Source organism: Pseudorca crassidens, chromosome 9 (genome assembly GCF_039906515.1).
Source record: "Pseudorca crassidens isolate mPseCra1 chromosome 9, mPseCra1.hap1, whole genome shotgun sequence".
NCBI lineage: Eukaryota > Metazoa > Chordata > Mammalia > Artiodactyla > Delphinidae > Pseudorca > Pseudorca crassidens.
In genome coordinates, this window is record NC_090304.1 from 6,851,377 (window position 1) to 6,870,397 (window position 19,021).

General features: G+C 52.6%; 1 protein-coding gene across 1 annotated transcript; it reads left to right on the forward strand.

Annotated features, from left to right (window-relative positions):
• The first annotated feature begins 56 nt into the window (after window positions 1–56).
• On the forward strand, window positions 57–7,931 carry GAL3ST3 (galactose-3-O-sulfotransferase 3). Its single transcript, XM_067748269.1, has 3 exons — window positions 57–254; window positions 3,653–3,886; window positions 6,211–7,931. The coding sequence occupies exons 2-3, from the start codon at window positions 3,765–3,767 to the stop codon at window positions 7,370–7,372; spliced, it is 1,284 nt and encodes a 427-aa protein (XP_067604370.1). The 5' UTR covers window positions 57–254; window positions 3,653–3,764; the 3' UTR covers window positions 7,373–7,931.
• The last annotated feature ends 11,090 nt before the right edge of the window (window positions 7,932–19,021 follow it).

Here is a 19,021-nt window from a genome sequence, read left to right on the forward strand (position 1 = left end):
CCCTGCTCGCCGGCCCCCGCCCCCGCCCCGCCTCCGCCTCCGGTGTGCGATGGGGGGCGGGCGGCGGGCAGAGCCAAGAGCAGCGGAGCTGAGCTGACGCTGCCACCTGATCCCATCCAGGCGCGGAGAGGCGAGCGACCAGCACTCTGCTCGCAGGGCCCCCAGCGCCCTCGGACCCTCAGCGGATTTCGTGGCCAAGGTTGGGAGGTAGCGGCGACCACCCTCAACCCGGGTCAAAGCAGAGCTCGCTCAGCGTGAGTACTGCAGCGGGACGGCCTGGGGCTGGAGGCGCGGGGGTGGACCGGACCAGGATGGGGGATGCCGGCTGGGCGGGAGGGTGCCGTGGGGGCCAGTCCCCGAAGAGCATGAGGAGGCGGGCTCTTGGCCCCCTGCAGAGCAGGAGAGGACGCGGGTGAGAGAGAATCTGGCCTATCCCTTATGGGGACCAGATCCCAGTGACCGATCCCTGGGGGAGGCTGGGATGCAATTGAGGGAATGGGGGCTGGGAGGGTGGGCAGTAGTGATGGAGAGAGGAGGATGAAGGGAATTCAGAGGCAGGGATGACGTGGGGGTGGATGACAGGGAGAGGGGACTGGAGGGGGGGGCTGACCTGGCGCAGGCCGGGGGTTGGGGGGGAAGAAAGGAAGGAAAAAAAGAAGGTTGAAAAATATTTGATCTCCTGGGCCACTAATTTGCAGCCCGCTCAGCCCTTGGCCCTTTCCTCTTTAGTGCACTGGGCAGTTGCCCTACACAGTGGGCTGTGCCATCCTCAGGTAAGGATAGAGTCTCCAGGTCATCCGACGGTCAGATGCGGGTGGTCCAGGCCAGGGTGCCCCCCCCCTCCTCCAAAGGCACCAATATCAGCCCTAGAGCTTACAGGGAGAGAGCAAAGGGCTTATGTGGGAGTGGGTGGGCATCCAGGCCGGTTTTCAAAGCTTTGGCTAGCTAAACCATTTCTTCTTTGGTTCCCTGGAGAAAGGAAAGCAATTTGCAAAACCAGGCAGCAGCCTGAGGTTGATTGTTCTGACTAAAATTAGCACTGATTTTCTGATGAGGCTGGGCACCCTGACTTGTCTCGGACGACTGAGGGAAACTCTGTCTCCACAGAGAAGGCACCGGGGATGCCAGGGAGTAGTCTGAAACAAGTGAGGGGCAGGAGCCAGGGCTGTTGCTCTAAATTCTGGCCCCAGCAGACTGCCGCCCACCCCACACCGCCCCGGAGGTTACAAAGAGAAACCCAGCCCCAGGTGGCCCCCTTCCTGGGTGCCAGTGACCTGACTCCGTCTCCAGAATAGGCATCGCGGAGTGAACTTGCCAAGGGAAGGGAGGCCTCCTCCAGTGTCCGAGCAGCACCCTCTCTCGGGACCTGGAATGTTTAGCCTGGCCGAGTGCCCACCCAGAGGAGACAGGGTTACTGCTTTGAAATACCTGAAGGTCTGTCATGGAGAAAAAACGGTTCGTGTGGTGTAGCAGGGCAGTACTAGCAACCATGAGAGTGGGAGGTGGAAGGGGACAAGGGGAGGAGGGCGCCGCCAGTGGCAGGCTGATCCCAGCTGTCCCAGAGACAACTTCTGAACAGCCAAGGCTGCTCAGAAACGGACCAGGCTGTATCTGAAGGCGGTAAGCGTCCAGTCATTGACCGGGAACACGCAGAAGCTGGTGCCCACCTTGGAGGGCTGGTGTCCAGGGGATTCTTGTGGTGATGATACCCTGTACCCAGTGGGCCTCAGACTGGGGTCTGGCTGGCTGCCCAGGGCTAAGCCATGGAGGGGAGTGGGATGGAGGGGGCTACCAAGCACCCCATCACCCTTCTCTATATGGCCTGGTTGAAGCGTCTCCCAGGGAGAGTCCCACTGCAGCTCTCTCCAGGCTTGACCTCTCCTTGGCTGACCCAGAGGCCACTGAAAAATAGGGTGGTTTCAGTGAGTTGAGCAAAGATGGGAGTAGGCTGGCCCTCCACTTGGCCCCCTTGGGAAACTCCTGCCTGGTCACCAAGTCCTCTAGGCAGGATAAGTGACAGGGAAAGAAGGTGTGCACCTTGAGAGGGCCTTGGCTGTGGCTCCCTCCTGCCGGCAGCCTCACGTGGGCAGCGCCAGCCCTCCTCTGCCCTAGCCATCCTTGAAGACAGAGGGACCTTAGCTTGGTTGCCCTCTGTGGCTGGACCTTTCATACCCCTTGGCTCCTGGAGGATTAAGGCTATCTGCAGGGGTGGAGGAAATCAGGTGATGGGAACTGGAGAGAAGGGAAAGGCGTAACCAGTACACCTTTCCACCCAAACAGGTTTAAATGTAATCCAGGATTAATTGGGGGAAGGGGGGGCTAAAGGAGAAGGATTGGAAGCCAAGTGCAGGGGCCTAGGGGAAGGTCATGGTCAAAAGAGTTTTACCATTACCTCAACCCTCCTGGGACTGAGGTGTCCTAGTTCCACACACATGCACATGCCCATAACGTTCCAGGCTCCCCCTCCCCTTTGGAGACGGGTGTGTGCGAGGATGAAGCCAAACCTGAACCTGGAGACTGAGGCTGCTGAGACAGAGAGCCCACCCTAACTGGGGGGCAGTCATTGCTACTGAAGCTGACTTTCCCCTGGAGCTGCCCTTGAGCCAAGACATTCATGTGGGGATGGGTAACTGACCAGAAACCAGGCCCTTCTCCTGCCTCTCACTGCTGGGATAGAGGCCCACCTCTCCTGGAGAGTCTCAGCAGAGCAAGCTCTGTATTCCCCTCCCCCCTCCCTTGGCCAGGCACCTCTCACTGCAATCGTCTGATGAGGTGGCCAGGGTTTCAGGTGTCTGGGGATGGAATCCAGATAGGGTTCCAGGATTTCAAGTCCTCCTTTCTTTCCCTCGTGGATTTATTGGTCTTGGGCCCTCGGGGCTCAGAAGCATGCAGGATTGCCAGAGTCCAGGGCAGGGATGGGGAAATCAGTTCTCTGCAGAAGCAGCACACATACTGTCTGAGGGCATGGACTTTGGAGCCAGAAGGAACAGATCTGAATCCAGACTCTGCTAATACCACCTGCATGACCACGGACAAGTGACATAATCTCTTAGAGCCTCAGTTTCCTTGTCTGTGAAATGGGAATACCTATGTTAGGCTTGCAGCGAGGATTAAATGGGATTAAGTGTGTGGTAGTATAATATGTAGAGAAAGCCTCTTCCTCATGTCAGAGACTCAAGAAAGTGAACACCTGGTCAGTGTTTCTGAGGAGCTCAGCATCTGGGGAGTCAAGACCAACCGTTGGCTGAGGCAATGAGGCAAGGAGTCCTAGAGGAGAGGAAACCCCGAATTGAGACTTCTGTGCCCTGAGCCAAGTGCTGGTGCTAAGGCACATCTACAGGGGAGACAGACACAAATGGCCATGAGACAAAGACAATTAGGGGCAGGCAGAAAAGCAGAGACAGGGCTCAAGGAAGGGAGTGGCTACGGCCTGAAGGGCTGGCCAGACCCCAGAGCGTGTAATTCCACCCAAGACTAAGTTATCTGGAGCAGTGTGGAGATAGGGTCATGGTAACAGGAGGTAGGAATCTGATCTTCCCTGGCCTCTCTGCTCACCCCACGCTTTGCAGCTCTCCTTTGCAGCAGTCCTGTTGGGGCTCGGAGCCCATCTTCTCTGCCTGCTACAAACCTGTTTGCCTCCTTCTCCTGCCAGGCCTCACAGGAACACTGGCCCTGCTACCAGAGCCCCAGGAGCCCCCATGAGTGCCGGCGAAGGCAGTCCTGGATAGTGAGGCCCTGGCTGGTCCAGGGGTGGGTACCCCATCATGCCACCCATCCTCCAGCGCCTGCAGCAGGCCACCAAGATGAGCCGCAGGAAAATCCTGCTGCTGGTGCTAGGATGCAGCACCTTAAGCCTCCTCATCCACCAGGGGGCGCAGCTCAGCTGGTAAGGGGGCGGGGCCTCGGTGAGGGGGCGGGGCTCGGCAGTTGGGTTCCTCTAGAAGTCAGCTGCCTGGTTAGCGTTAGCAGACGGGAGCTCCCCTCGTTCTTTAAAGCTGCCAGAAGAGTCCATCTTCTGATGGGCTTTGCTCCTTCCCTCTGTTCTGAAAGCGCTTTCCATACATTTGCTTTAGATTCACACAACCTCCCTGGGCAGGGACTTCACTGAAAGGGTTGAGTGAGTAATCTGGGATTCTATTCCAGCTCGAGTCTTCCCTCGGCATCTCCTTCTGAGTGCCTCCCTGTCAGAAGGCAGAGATGTTGAATAATATTCTCCAAAGTGAGAAGGAACTTTAAGACCAAAAAATGAAGTGGGCGACTCCATAAACTGCAACTATGAAGTTTATTGTGGGTAACTTACATACAGGCAGGAAAGAACGATCGGACAGTCAATCCAGAGGCCTCCGCCGCATTCGCCGCGGCACCGAAAGGGGTACAGGGGGGTTTAAAGGGGCCAGAGCTAAAAACAGAATCTGACTATTAGGGAGAAGCACATCCGCGTGGATGGGAAGGATGAGGTTCCTCCCCGCCCCCGGGGGGGTGGGTCTCATGGCCATTAACCATCTGCATCAGCAAAAGACACTCTTGCAGTTTTCACATGGGATGAAGGCAAGCGTAAAGGTTGGCAGGGAACTTATCGGGCTTGGACGCACCCCTTGTTCGTAGGCTAAAGCTCAGTTTCGCAGAAAGGGGAGGGGGTAGGACTGTGGCCCTACGATGGAGCTGACAAGATGGAGACAGTGTGTTTCAGCCACACACTCCCAGAGAAGTGCAAACAACTTCTCACTACTGTTGTGCTGGCCAAGCCTCCTCACTTCTCTGAGCCCATTTGCTCATCTATGAAATGGGAATGATGTATGTGTGACCCAGCCAGTCACCCTGATACAGGATACCATGTGATGACTAGTAGCAACCCTGACCCTGCTCCTGGCTCACTGTGAACCCAGTGAATCCTTGCACCCCTCAGGGCCTCAATTTCACCATGTGCTACATGGTCTGCCCATGAGAACAGTGTGAATGGGCCCCGTCCCTCTTGCCAGATGATTTGCTGGTCTTCAGGAGCATCCATGCAGACGTTATCCTGAACCCAAACCAGCCACTGATAGGAAGTCTCAATGGTATTCTCAAAGCTGCTTAGAGTTGTCCTTGTTACATGACGCTGAGGATGGCAGAAAAGAAACAGGAGAGTGACTCAAAGTCTGAAGGGAACTCACAGGTCACCTGTAATCCCGAAGGCCCTTGTTTCAGGAATGAGGAAACAGAAATGAAAGCTTCATGAACGCTAGGATTATTATGTTTTTTATACTATCATATTTCTTGAGCCTAGAACGGTACCTGGCACATAGTAGCTGCTTTAAAAAAATACTACTTGAATAAATGAATAAGGTTCCAGAGGACTTAACAGAATCACATAACAACAGGTTCCTTCAAAGCCCATGCCACTCACCTACAATGTGAGTAGCCAGTGGAAAGAAGACAGAGAGCAAGAGGATTTGGTGACTTAATCTGAGTTGCCAAACTTATAGAAATGATTTTTCTCCTTCTGTTCCTCAGTTTGTACATCTGTGAAGTGGAATTCCTCAAGGATCTCCAAGGGCCTTTGTCCTTGTGTTATCTTTTATGTGTAACGAAGTTACCTCAAAACTTAGCAGCTGAAAACATTAAACATTTATTATGTCACTCCTGTGGGTCAGGAACCCAGGTGTGCCCTAGCTGCATACCTCTGGCTCAAGGTCTTTCACGGAGTTGCAATCAAGTTGGCTGCTGGGGATGCAGTCTCATCTGAAGCCTTGATTGGAAGGGCTCCACTTATAAGCCCATTCAAGTGGTTGGTGGCGGAGCCTTCAGCTCTTCAAGCAGGCTGATGGACTGAGGGCCTCGTTCCTTGGGGACTGTTCCCACCTGGTACCTCCTTGTCCCCTGCATGAGCTGCCCTAGAGAAAGTGAAAGATACCAAGACAGAAAACATAATCTTTTTATAATGTAATCTCACAAGTGACATCCCACTATTTCCGCCCTGTTCTACTTCCTAAGAGGCATCAATAAGTCCCACTCATATTCAAGAGAAGGGAAATACACAAGAGCGTGAATGCCAGGAGGTCAGCAGGGATCACGGGGGTCATCTTAGAGGCTGCCCACCATACGCCTCTACTGTTCTGTGGGTAAAGCCCAGGATGAGCCCTGGCCCATCCCCACCATCCTTGGGGAGAAGCAGGGTCAAGCCGCACCCTTCTCACTTCCTCCTCCCTGCACACCCCCTGAACCCTGCAGGTACCCCAAGCTGTTCCCTCAGAGCTGCCCGCCTCTGCAGGACTCTCCGCCGCGCCCCAAGCACATGACCGTAGCCTTTCTGAAGACGCACAAGACTGCGGGCACGACAGTGCAGAACATCCTGTTCCGCTTCGCCGAGCGCCACAACCTGACCGTGGCCCTGCCACACCCGAGCTGCGAGCACCAGTTCTGCTACCCGCGCAACTTCTCGGCGCACTTCGTGCACCCGGCCACGCGGCCACCGCACATGCTGGCCAGCCACCTGCGCTTCGACCGCGCGGAGCTGCAGCGCCTCATGCCCCCGGGCACCGTCTACGTCACCATCCTGCGCGAGCCGGCCGCCATGTTCGAGTCGCTCTTCAGCTACTACAACCAGTACTGCCCCGCCTTCCGGCGCGTGCCCAACGCGTCGCTCGAGGCCTTCCTGAGCGCGCCCGAGGCCTACTACCGCGCGGGCGAGCACTTCGCCATGTTCGCGCACAACACGCTGGCCTACGACCTGGGCGGCGACAACGAGCGCAGCCCGCGCGACGACGCCGCCTACCTGGCGGGCCTCATCCGCCAGGTGGAGGAGGTCTTCTCGCTCGTCATGATCGCCGAGTACTTCGACGAGTCGCTCGTGCTGCTGCGGCGCCTGCTGGCTTGGGACCTAGACGACGTGCTCTACGCCAGGCTCAACGCGCGCGCCGCCAGCTCGCGCCTCGCCGCCATCCCCGCGGCTCTCGCGCGGGCCGCGCGCGCCTGGAACGCGCTCGACGCCGGCCTCTACGACCACTTCAACGCCACCTTCTGGCGCCGCGTGGCGCTCGCCGGCCGCGCCTGCGTGGAGCGCGAGGCGCGCGAGTTGCGAGAGGCCCGAGAGCGCCTGCTGCGGCGCTGCTTTGGTGAGGAACCTGTGCTGCGGCCTGCGGCGCAGATCCGCACCAAGCAGCTGCAACCCTGGCAGCCTAGCCGCAAGGTGGACATCATGGGCTACGACCTGCCCAGCGGCCGCGCCGGCCCGGCCACCGAGGCCTGCCTCAAGCTGGCCATGCCCGAGGTGCAGTACTCGAGCTACCTGCTGCGCAAGCAGAAGCGCCGAGGTGGCGTGCGCCCCCGGCCCGAACCGGTCCTGGACAATCCCCCTCCTCGGCCTATCCGGGCGCTGCCCCGGGGCCACTGAGCTCCGGATGGGAGTCTGGACCCTGCCCTGCCCATCAGGATCTTGCCTAGGGCTGCCTCCAGGTCCCACCCCATCGGGGCCCTTTCTCCTGAGAGGGGCTGCAGCAGTACTTGGGGGCACAGCTCCCTGTCTGAGCCCATCTCCCGAGGGGGAGCTGAACCCCGCCTTCGGGGAGGGTGCTGTTAGGCCCGATCGAGCCCCGGGCCACCCTCTCCTCCGTCCTAACTGGTTGGTGGCTTTGCCAAGAGGTCTGAGACCCGTGCAGAACCGCCCACCCTGCCTTTTTATGGGGATTGAGGACCCCCACCTGTCTTCCGCAAGTGGATGAGCCCATGCCACAGAAAGGGGCTGAGCCCTGGGGAAGGTTGTGCTGCCTGTCAGCCTCCCCCGCTCTTGCTCTTCCTGCCAGGGGTCAGAGGCCCCCCACACTGTCCGTCTTCCAGGTTCCACCCTTCCCGCAGACCTAAGCTGCTCCCGGACCCCCAGAACCCAGAGTTCTTGGGTTGAGCTTTTTGGTTGGTTGGTTTTCCTTGTTTTTAATAAAATATTTTAAAATGTACAGATTGCATGTCACTCATTAAAAGCCAGATTCCCCACGTTTGAGGATGAGGCAGATGCCCAAGAATAGGTGTGGCTGTTACCATGAGGATGGGGCCCCAGTGAAACCAAGCAGGACCCTGTAGGGCTCCTGGCACAGAAGCCTTTTCATGTCCCCCATTTCTTGTTTGTAGGGGATGCAGACTCCCACCTCCATGACCTTCCCTGAGTTCCAAAGGGCAGATTCTAACGGTTGCTAATCAGGGAAAGGAGGGGATGCGGAGACAAGGGAGGAGAGCCAAGAACAATAGTGCAGCCTTGGGGCAGGTCCTGGTTCACCTCAAGGGACACACATAACAATATCTTTTGAGCTTTATAGAACTAAAACCCCCAATAAATGGAAGATGTCAGCATTCTTCATTCCAGAGAAGACTGCCTGAGGCTAGAAAGAACAAGAGAAGCTCATCAAGAGATTACCTGAGACCAGATTAAAGGAGTGCAGGCCCTGCACACACACTTATCAGCAGCCCCGCCCTTGAATCATTGCTATAAAACTCCTTACCAAATCCTCCCAGGTGGGACACAGTTTTCGAGGGCAGGAGCCTGCTGTGTCCCCCCTTTGCCTGGCAAAGCAATAAAGTTATTCTTTTGTACGTCCCCCAAAACTCTGTCTCCAAGATTCGATTAGGCACCGGTGCACGGAGGCTGAGTTTTCGGCGTCACCAGGCTCAATCACTGCCCTTCCCAGAGGCTCACGACACTCAGCAAGCCCTTGATTGACTGGGTTCACCAGACTGGCCACCCCAGCCCCACTCACTTCTCTTTGAGAAGATCTAAATCATGCCTTTTCATTCATTTCAGCACCATGTATTGAGCGTCATCCCCCTAACTTAGGGACACAGGGGAACAAGGCAGATAGGACCTTTATCCTCATGGGAAAACACCGACAACCCCTCCTTGGGCAGAGCAGAGGCTGGAAGGAGGATCGTTTCAGGTCAGGAGAGGCTTAACTCAGGACTTTATCTCCATTTTGAGTCACTGACTTCACCACTGGTCTTCTTTCCCCACAAGAAGACAACACTGACTCATGAAGACCACTCCCTGCCTCCAATGTCCTTTAGCACAGTAATACACCCAGCACTTTCAAATGAAACCTCTGTTAAGACCAGCAGAGAATCAGGACTTTTCCTGTTACTTTCTTCAGTGCTATATTGACACATCTGGACAAGCAATAAAAACAATAGCTTGGGCTTCCCTGGTGGCGCAGTAGTTTAGAGTCCGCCTGCCGATGCAGGGGACACGGGTTCGTGCCCTGGTCCGGGAAGATCCCACATGCCGCAGAGCAGCTGGGCCTGTGAGCCATGGCCGCTGAGCCTGCGCGTCCGGAGCCGGTGCTCCACAACGGGAGAGGCCACAACAGTGAGAGGCCTGCGCACCACAAAAAAAAAAAAACAAAAAAACAAAAGAAACAATAGCTAACATGGTATACTATGTGCCAACTGCTGTTGAAGGGCTTCACGTGTATTAATTAATGAGATAGGTACCATTTTATGGATGAGGGAATTGAAACTGGGAGAGGTTAAGTGATGCTCAGGGTCACACAGCTAGAGTTTGAACCCAGACTGATAGTTCCTAAGTGCTCTCACACTGCCACTAGAATAAAGGAGCTCCCACTCCCCAGGCTAGGCTGATGCCCAGGATCTTCCCCAAAAGAATGATAAGTGAAGAAACCAAGACATTGCTGTCAGCTCCTCTTCCTTTTACCTTTCACAGAGACAATCGTTGGCCTGGTTGGGCAATGGAGATTGCAAGGTTTAGTTGGCAGGTTATATGACTCTCCCTGGGCTTGAAAACACAGCACTTTTTACTGTGGCACTCTGGAAAAGGCAAAAGACAATAATTAGAGACCTGCAAAGACATAATTAGGTTTCTGGTGTTAAGCAGCTTTAAAGAATTGTACTAGACTCGGGCTTCCCTGGTGGCGCAGTGGTTGAGAGTCTGCCTGCAGATGCAGGGGACATGGGTTCATACCCCGGTCCAGGAAGATCCAACATGCCGCAGAGCGGCTGGGCCCGTGAGCCATGGCGGCTGGGCCTGCGCGTCCGGAGCCTGTGCTCCGCAACGGGAGAGGCCACAGCAATGAGAAGCCCGTGTACCGCAAAAAAAAAAAAAAAAAAAAAAAAGCATTGTACTAGACTCAAAGTCATCTATCCAAAAACAAGCAGTCAGACATGCTGTGGCCCTCAGGCCAAGAAGATGTCTGTCCACTACTGTCCCCCACCCCTGCTCCCCCCAGCCCTAGCCTCTGGTCATACCTTTGCCAGGAACATCCTTCACCGTGCCCTGTATCCTCCTGGAAAACTCATACATACCTTTAGATTTGCCTTCATAGGCCTCTCCTGCCTTCCTTCATCCTCAGGCAGCTGGGCCTCTTTTATAGACCTTGCCCCACTTCAGCAAAGAGCACAACTCTGGACTCAGAAAAATCTGGATTCAGGGACTAACTGGAATCATCTGGAATTATCAGGCCACAGGAGAGGGTTTCTCTGTTTGCGGTAGGAGCAAGGGCAGATCCTAAGCAGACACTGAATCAAAGATTAGCCTTCAGTGGCTGAGACTCTGGTCTGAACATCTCCAGCTTCAGCCACAACCCAGAGGAACAGGCCCCGGCCCCTGGGACCCCAGTGCCCTGCAGAGAGACTCCTTCCATCTGTGCCCTTTGTACATGTCTCCTCCTTGAGAAGCTCACGCTCAGGTCTGGGACAGATGTGTAAGCAGCAAGCTGGGTGACAGTGACTTGACGGAAGCAACTACCTCCATCAGTGCTTTGGAATTCAAACCCTGGCTCTGCCACCTACTGGTTACACGACCTTGGTCTTAGCATTTGAGCCTCACTTTCCTCGTCTGTGAAATGAACCCTCCAGAGCTTTGTGAACAGTAGTTGAGATAAGGCACTTAGCACGGTGCCCGACACATGGAAATGTCCCCAAAGTGGCCGCTCTGGCATCATCAGGGCTCCTTCGAGACAGACACCCTTCACGCTGTAGATGTTATAGGTTGGCACATCTATTCCAAGAGTTTTCCAGCAGATGGGAGAACGCACTTTGAGGTAAGGGTGGCTTTTTGCTCAAAGGCACTGTATGGACGAGCAGCAGCTTTGACTTTTATGATTATAGAAGGATGTGCAAAGCATGTGGGTGATGCCAAAAAGTCGGCCTCTGTGCATCTGTGCCTAATAAAATCTTGGAGACAGAGTTTTGGGTGAAGTAGAAAAGAATAGCTTTATTGCTTTACCAGGCAAAGGGGACACAGCGGTCTCCTGCCTCGAAAAATGTGTGTCCCTTGGGCTTCCCTGGTGGTGCAGTGGTTAACAATCTGCCTGCCAATGCAGGGGACATGGGCTCGAGCCCTGGTCTGGGAAGATCCCACATGCCTTGGAGCAACAAAGTCCGTGTGGCACAGCTACTGAGCCTGCGCTCTAGAACCCGCAAGCCACAGCTACTGAGCCTGCGTGCCACAACTACTGAAGCCCACGTGCCTAGAGCCTGTGCTCCGCAGCAAGAGGAGACACTGCAATGAGAAGCCCGAGCACCGCAATGAAGAGTAGCCCGCGCTCGCCACAACTAAAAACAAAGAATAGCCCCCGCTTGCCACAACTAGAGAAAGTCCACGCACAGCAACGAAGACCCAACACAGCCAAAAATAAATAAATAAAATTTATATATATAAAAAAAAGAAAACTGTGTGTCCCAACCCCGGAGGATTTGGAAGGAGTTTTATAGCAACAGTTGAAGGGTGGGGTTGCTGATAAGATTAGTGTGTGTGCAGGCCCTGCCCTCCTTTAATCTGATCTCAAGTAATCTCTCTCTCTGTCTTTTTTTTTTTTTAATATATTTATTTATTGGCTGTGTTGGGTCTTCCTTGCTGTGCGTGGGCTTTCTCTAGTTGCGGTGAGTGGGGCTACTCTTTGTTGCTGTGCGTGGGCTTCTCATTGTGGTGGCTTCTCTTGTTGCGGAGCACGGACTCTAGGCGCACAGGCTTCAGTAGTTGCAGCACGCAGGCTCAGTAGTTGTGGCTCAAGGGCTCTAGAGCTCAGGCTCAGTAGCTGTGGCTCACGGGCTTAGTTGCTCCGCGGCATGTTGCTCCGGACCAGGGCTTGAGCTCGTGTTCCCTGCATTGGCAGGCGGATTCTTAACCACTGTGCCACAAGGGAAGCCCTCGGGTAATCTCTCTTTTTTTTTTTTTTTTTTTTTTGCGGTAAGCGGGCCTCTCACCGCTGCGGCCTCTCCCGTTGCGGCGCACAGACTCCGGACGCGCAGGCCCAGTGGCCATGGCTCACGGACCCAGCCGCTCCGCGGCACGTAGGATCCTCCCGGGCCACGGCACGAACCCGTGTCCCCTGCATCGGCAGGCAGACTCTCAACCACTGCGCCACCAGGGAAGCCCCTCAGGTAATCTCTTGATGAGCTTCTCCGGTTCCTTGAATCCGGTCTCAGGTGGTCTTCTCTGGAATGAAGAATGCTGACTGCACTTGTTGGGGGTTTTAGTTCTGTAAAGAGCTCAAATAAATTGTTCTGTGTGTCCCTTGAGGCGGAACCAAGATCCTGCCCCAAGGCTCCACTATTGTTCTTGGTTCCTCGTCCCTTGTCTCCGCATCCCCTCCCTTCCCTGATTAGCAACTGTTTGAATCTGCGCTTTGGAACTCAGGGAAGGTCATGGAGGCTGGAGTCTGTTCCCTACAACAAGAAATGGGGGACACGGAAAGGCTTCTGTGCCAGGAGACCCACAGGGTCCTGCTCAGTTTCATGGGGAGCAGAGGAGGACAGGAGTGTCTGCCTGAGCCGTCTGGAGAGGCGCCCTGGAGAAGGTGATAGGGATAGAGTAGGATAATCAAATAGTTAGTTTAGAAATCCCACTAGGGGACTGTAGATAGACAGGGAACTTTAGGGGGCTTTGGGAGACCACAGTAAGTTAATGATCACTGAGGAAAGCAATGGGAAAATCCTGAAACAATGTGGGCTTGCTTGACTCACGAAGCAGAGCAAGGTGCTTAGCAACAACACTAAGCAATGGAGGCACAAATCATGCCTCAAGACAATAAAACAATAGTAGAAAAATAATGCCTACATCCTGCCCAGTGATGTCAACAAGATAATGACCTCTAGGGCATACTCTCTGCACTCATAAAAAACAATAATTTAGGGAAAGGTGACATTTCAAAGTGAAAGACCCTCATTATACTGAGACCTGAAATAATTTTTCCATAGTGCCATGACAGTCCCAGATGGGCCATATAGGGTCAAAAAAATACCCCACCTGACATGTCGGAGGAGTTAATGATGGAAGACTCAAAGGAGAACGAGGAAGAAGGTGGTCTTCTCCCCCACCCCTCTTTTCCTTTGATTATAAAGATGTAACCCACTAAGTACTTGGGGCAGTGCAGCGAGATGCTCACCTGCCCGCTTGTAAGCCTCACAAGCATCCTATCCTAATTAATCACTTCTTATCTATCACTTTGCCTCTCACTGAATTCTTTCTGTGCTGAGACATAAAGAACCGGAGCCCCTTGGAGTTCCCTGAGGCATCACCTGGCAGTTTCAAAGCTGAGAACAGGGACAGGGAAGGGTGCTCCAGGTAGAGAATGCTGGGCTACCAGTGTGGGGAGAAGCATGCCAGTGTCCGGTTAGGAAAGGCCTTGAATCTCACGCTTAGAAGTCCAGCTTGTTCTGCACCGGACACTGGAATAAATGGAATGGCCAGAGATGACCAGCAGGGGGTGCTGGGCTGTCCCCAGAGGGGAGGGAGTCACCGTCTCAGCCCGTCTGTAGCCCATTCCTGGCACAGCAGTGCACCAGGTAGGGAGCTCTGTTATAGATGATGGAGCCACTGAGGGAAGCAGGAGAAAGGCCTTTAATAAACTGCAGATGCTGCAGGGAGAAGGCACGGTAAGGAGGGACGTGGCACCAGCTAACATTTATTGAGCACTTGCTACGTGCTGGGCGCTTTTCTCCATGCTTTCTGCATTTTAACTTATGTGCTTCTCAACAACAACCCCGTAAGGTAGATGCTATTCTTATCTTCTTTTCACAGAAGGGGAAACTGAGGTACAAAAAGGTGATGTGCCCAGGCTCACCCACACACTCAGGGAGAGCCTGAGCAAGGACCGAAACCAGAATGCAGGCTCCTTGTTAAAGAGCCTCTTTATAAAAGCCCCTGAGAGTGGTTCGAGTGGGAGGGAGGGGCAGGGAGACACTTTGGGTGTCGGAGGTGAGGAAAGCAGGGATCTGCCAGCGCAATTGGCTGGCGGCGTCTGGGGCTGTGCGAGAGGAGTGGAGAGGGGCTGCAGGGCAAGAGAACCTGAGGAGAGGGGACAGCCCCCCAGGCCATCCAGAGAGGGGGATACAGGGCAGAAGGGGAGGTGATGGGGGGGGACCTGAGCTGGGCTCTTCTGACCCAGCCAGGCCTCAGGAATCTGGCTGGCCATCGTCTCCTTCCCAGGAGTCCCCCAGCACCCTCCAGCAGGCCGAGGACAGGACAGGAACAGCGTCCTCCACCGCCCTCTCAACCCGCACCCCGATCTCGTGGGATTTTCACAAAAGCCAGGCAATAGGAGTGCAGGAGTCAGACCCTAACCCCCCACTACGAATGGGGAGACTGAGTCCCCGAGAGGGAATGTGGCTCAGAGGTGGCCTGGAGCCAGGGCAGAGTCAGGAGTGGGGACACTCCCATGAGTGTCCTGCCACTGGAGCCCCAGGAGGCAAGGTCCTGGGCCCTCTTTCCCAACTTGGCCTCCAGCCCAGGGCTCCCCTCCTGGGTGTTCCCGGGATCGTCAAACCCACTATGTGCAAACCGAACACTCATCTTCTGCCAAACCAGCTCCTTCTCCAGCACTCTCAGTTTCAGGGACCTGCGCCCCAGTTCCTGAGGATGTTCAAGCCCCAATCCTTGATGTCCCCTTCATGTGTCCCTCACCCTTTCCCCAGCACCACCTATCCGTCGTTGCATCCTGTAGATCCAGGCGCCTGAATAACTGGCATCAACCCACCTCTCTTTCCCAACATCTTCTGTAGTCCCAGCCATCAGAGTTTCTCTGCTGGTTATGCCAACAGCTTCCTAACTGACCCACCGGCCTCAGGATCCCCACAGCAAACAGACTCCTCTCTGTGTGCAAGCATCCTTCTTAGAGCCATCTGATCTGATCTCATCACTGTTTGAAATGCCACCCCCTTTACCAGCCCACAAGGCCCAGCCTAGTCTGACCTTCCAAAAACCTTTCACCTGCATCTCCCATTACTCCTCTATCTCCACCCCCCATCTTGCTCACTCTGGATAACACATCATTTCCTGAATGCAATGGTATGCCAGGTCTGGCTCTTACTGGCTCTAGAATGCTGAATTTTGCCAGCTGGTTGTTGAACACAATTAAATTGTATTAAAAATTAAATTAAAAATTTAACTAGATTACATAAACTTACTATTAAATAAAGTATATTAAGAACAAAGGTAATAAATACTCACAACTCATTACTTCCTAATTCGTTTACTAGATTTTACTATTATTTCTGCTCTTAAGGTTATGTAGGTCTATTGTATCTGCCTGGTGGAAATCCTAGAGAATAGGATGCTCCTTATTGTCCATTTCTTCCAGACAGTGTTCAGCGACATTACACTGGTAGCATGAAATCAGCCATGGTGCAAGTAGTTATACTGCAAATCAACAAACACTATAAATCAGATCGATTTATTGTTTTGTTAATCGTCTAGACCAGGGATAAGCAAACTACAAGCCAAATCTGGCCCACCACCTGTTTGTGTAAATAAAGTTTTATTGGAACCCAGCCACACCTATTCTTTTCCTTATTGTTCTGTGGCTGTTTCTGCACTACAATAGCAGAGTTGAGTCATTGCAACAGAGACTGTGTGGCCCTGAAAGCCTAAAACATTTACCTCTTGGTCCTTCATGGAGAAAGTCTGTTACTCATTAACAAAACCAAAAAATAGCAACCAAAATTCACATCAGAACTACACATGGAGAGAGAGGTGTCAAATGCTTCCCAGCACACCACTGCCTGAAGGTGTCAGGACAATTCACACCTCTGTTCTTGGCACATGATCTTCTCTTTGCCCTTAGTGCCTTTTCTTTTCTGATCCACCTGTAAAGTTCCTCACCATTCTTCAAAACATCCATTTTCCCATGCTCCTGTATTAGTTAGCAATGTGCTGTGTAACAAACCACCCCAAAATCCAATGGCTTTTAAAAATGCATTCTATGGACTTCCCTGGTGGTACAGTGGTTAAGAATCCACCTGCCAATGCAGGGAACACGGGCTCGAGCCCTGGTCCGGGAAGATCCCACATGCCGTGGAGCAACCATGCCTGTGCACCACAACTACTGAGCCTGAGCTCTAGAGCCTGTGAGGCACAACTACTGAAGCCTGCATGCCACAACTACTGAAGCCTGTGTGCCTAGAGCCCATGCTCTGCAACAAGAGAAGCCAACACAGTAAAAAGCCCACGCACCGCAAAGAAGAGTAGCCCCCACTCAATGCAATTAGAGAAAGCCCGCGCGCAGCAACAAAGACCCAATGCAGCCATTAATTAATTAATTAATCATAAAAAAAAATTAAAAATGCATTGTTTCTCATTAGAGTATGGGTCGTCTGGGTGGTTCTGCTGATCTGGGCTGGGCTTGACTGATCTCAGTTGTGCTCACTCGTGGTGCAGGATCAACTGCAGGGCGGGGAGGGGTTAGCTAGTCTGTGATGGCCTCAGCCCATATGACTCAGCTATGCTCCATATGGTCTCTCTTATCTTCAGCAGAGGAGACTGGGCTTGTTCTCATCGCCCAAGTGTGGGTCCAAGAGAACAACGAAAAACGGGCAAGCTCTTTTGAGGCTTTCAAGAGACATTCCATCACTTCTGCCCCATTTCATTAGCCAAACCTGTTCAGATTTAAGGGGTGGGAAAGTCGATGTTTCAAAGTCACATTTCATGGGGCATTATGGATAGAAGCAGGAGAGAACTGGGGTTATTTTTATGTTCAGTCTATCATACTACCTTCCCCTCTTTCTTCAAGCGAAGGAGCTTACTCCTGATTCTGTTTTCATCCAGCACTCCTAAGAAGCAAAACAAAACCCAACCCGTCATAAGCACTTTGTTACAATAAGGAAGATACCGGAAACATTGATTTATTTACCTTTGTGCACAAAGGGACAAGAGACGAGCTGTAAGTTTCTTTAGACACAGAAAATGGCAATTTGTGTATTTTTTAAGTTACTGGGGAATTCCCTGGTGGTCCAGTGGTTATGACTCTGCGCTTTCACTGCTGAGGATGTTCAATCCCTGGTGGGGGGAACTAAGATCCCACAAGCCACATGGCACAGCCAAAAACACCAGAAAAAGCCCACCACCACCACCACCAACAAAAAAACACTCAAAAAGTAAAGTTACTGTATCAGCCAGGATTTAATCAGAGAAACAAAATTACTGGGAGCGATTATAGGCAGTAAAGTTGTATCATATGGATAAGACCCTACATAATTGTGAGGGCTGATCATATAAGACTGCCATCTTTGTTTCTGGTGCTGGAGCTAAAAGATGGCAGGCAGACAGCTGGAATGAATGTGATGTGAGGTGAGGGAGGCAAGAATGAACTTGCACCAGTGAGAATAAGCTAGTACCCACAGGATGGACCAGAACCTGTATCAGTCTCTCACTGCGTCTAAGCTTCCAACTTTAATGAAGCAGATGACCCACAGGAGAAGCTGGCACTCCACCAGGGAGCTAAACATGCACCTGAAACAAGAGTAGCAGAAGCTGGAGTAGCTGTGGACCCAGGTACTGCTCGATGCTAAAAAGGTGAGCTAGCAAATGAGGGTCATTGTGAGGGAGATGCAGCTGCTTCTGGTGCCCCTGCACCAACCTTCCTAGTGGAAAAAGGATACAACTCCTGTTTCACTTCTACTTCCCAAATCTTACACAAAATGCCACTCGTGGCCCACACTAAAGAGAACTATGCAGAGAAGGGAATTCTGGGAAGCAGTTCCAGCATAGCTAAAATGACACCACAAATTCATTGCAGCTTCAGATGTTAATTCGAATATTATTACCCATGGAGACCAGTTAGCACTAAAGGCCTTTAGAGATGAAAGGTCACATTCCTGAGGCCCTCAGATTCACGCTGTGGTTAGTTCCACCATTCCAGAATTGATTGTGAGATTAGTACTCAGTAGCTGGCAGACTCTCACGTTGCTTCCCTTCCCCTGTAGTGTGGACGATTATGGTAAAAGGACCAAGTGGAAACCTCTGGAATTGTCCCCCCACCCCTGCGAAGTTATACATCAAGTGATACAACAACCTGAAGAAACTGCAGAGATTAGTGCCACCTTTAGGGGTTTGAGAGATGCAAAAGTGGTGATTCCAGGCATATCCCCTTCTTATTTGCCGGTGGAAAAGCAAGCTTAGTGATGTGGCAATGCCAATCACAGCTGCAATTCTAGATTTGAGATCTTTATTGGAGAAACTCAGTATAAACCCCAGCAACTGTTATGTGGCTATTGAACTAGTAAATGCTTTCTCTTACATTCCCATGAATATGGGAATTTACACTGTTTGCATTTACATAGCAAGGATAACAGTATACCTTTAGTGTCTTGTCCCTGGATTATGCCATCTTCCAGCAAACTGCAAGGTCCAAAGGGACGTTGATAGTCTTTTTTTTTTCTTTTTTTTAACATCTTTATTGGGGTACAATTGCTTTACAATGGTGTGTTAGTTCTGCTTTATAACAAAGTGAATCAGTTATACATATACATACGTTCCCATATCTCTTCCCTCTTGCGTCTCCCTCCCTCCCACCCTCCCTACGTTGATAGTCTTGACAACACAGAGAATACCATCTTGACACACTCAACTGAAGCTATTATGCTAACTGTACACTATGATCAGGAAACAGCAAGCGTTAAACATATGTGTGCCAGAGAGCTGGAGATGAACCCCATGGAAGTTCAAATTGCCTGCCACATCAGGAAAGTTTCCAGGGGTCCAGAGGTCTGGGGAATGTTGCATGTCTCTTCTAAAGTGAGAGACAGGGACTTCACTGGCAGTCCAGTG

What these genes read in the sequence shown, in the direction of transcription:
- GAL3ST3 (XM_067748269.1), top strand. Translation starts at nt 3,765, where the DNA reads ATGCCACCCATCCTCCAGCGCCTGCAGCAGGCCACCAAGATGAGCCGC. An exon ending in CAGGGGGCGCAGCTCAGCTG is followed by an intron (nt 3,887 to 6,210) that starts GTAAGGGGGCGG and finishes TGAACCCTGCAG; the next exon opens with GTACCCCAAGCTGTTCCCTC.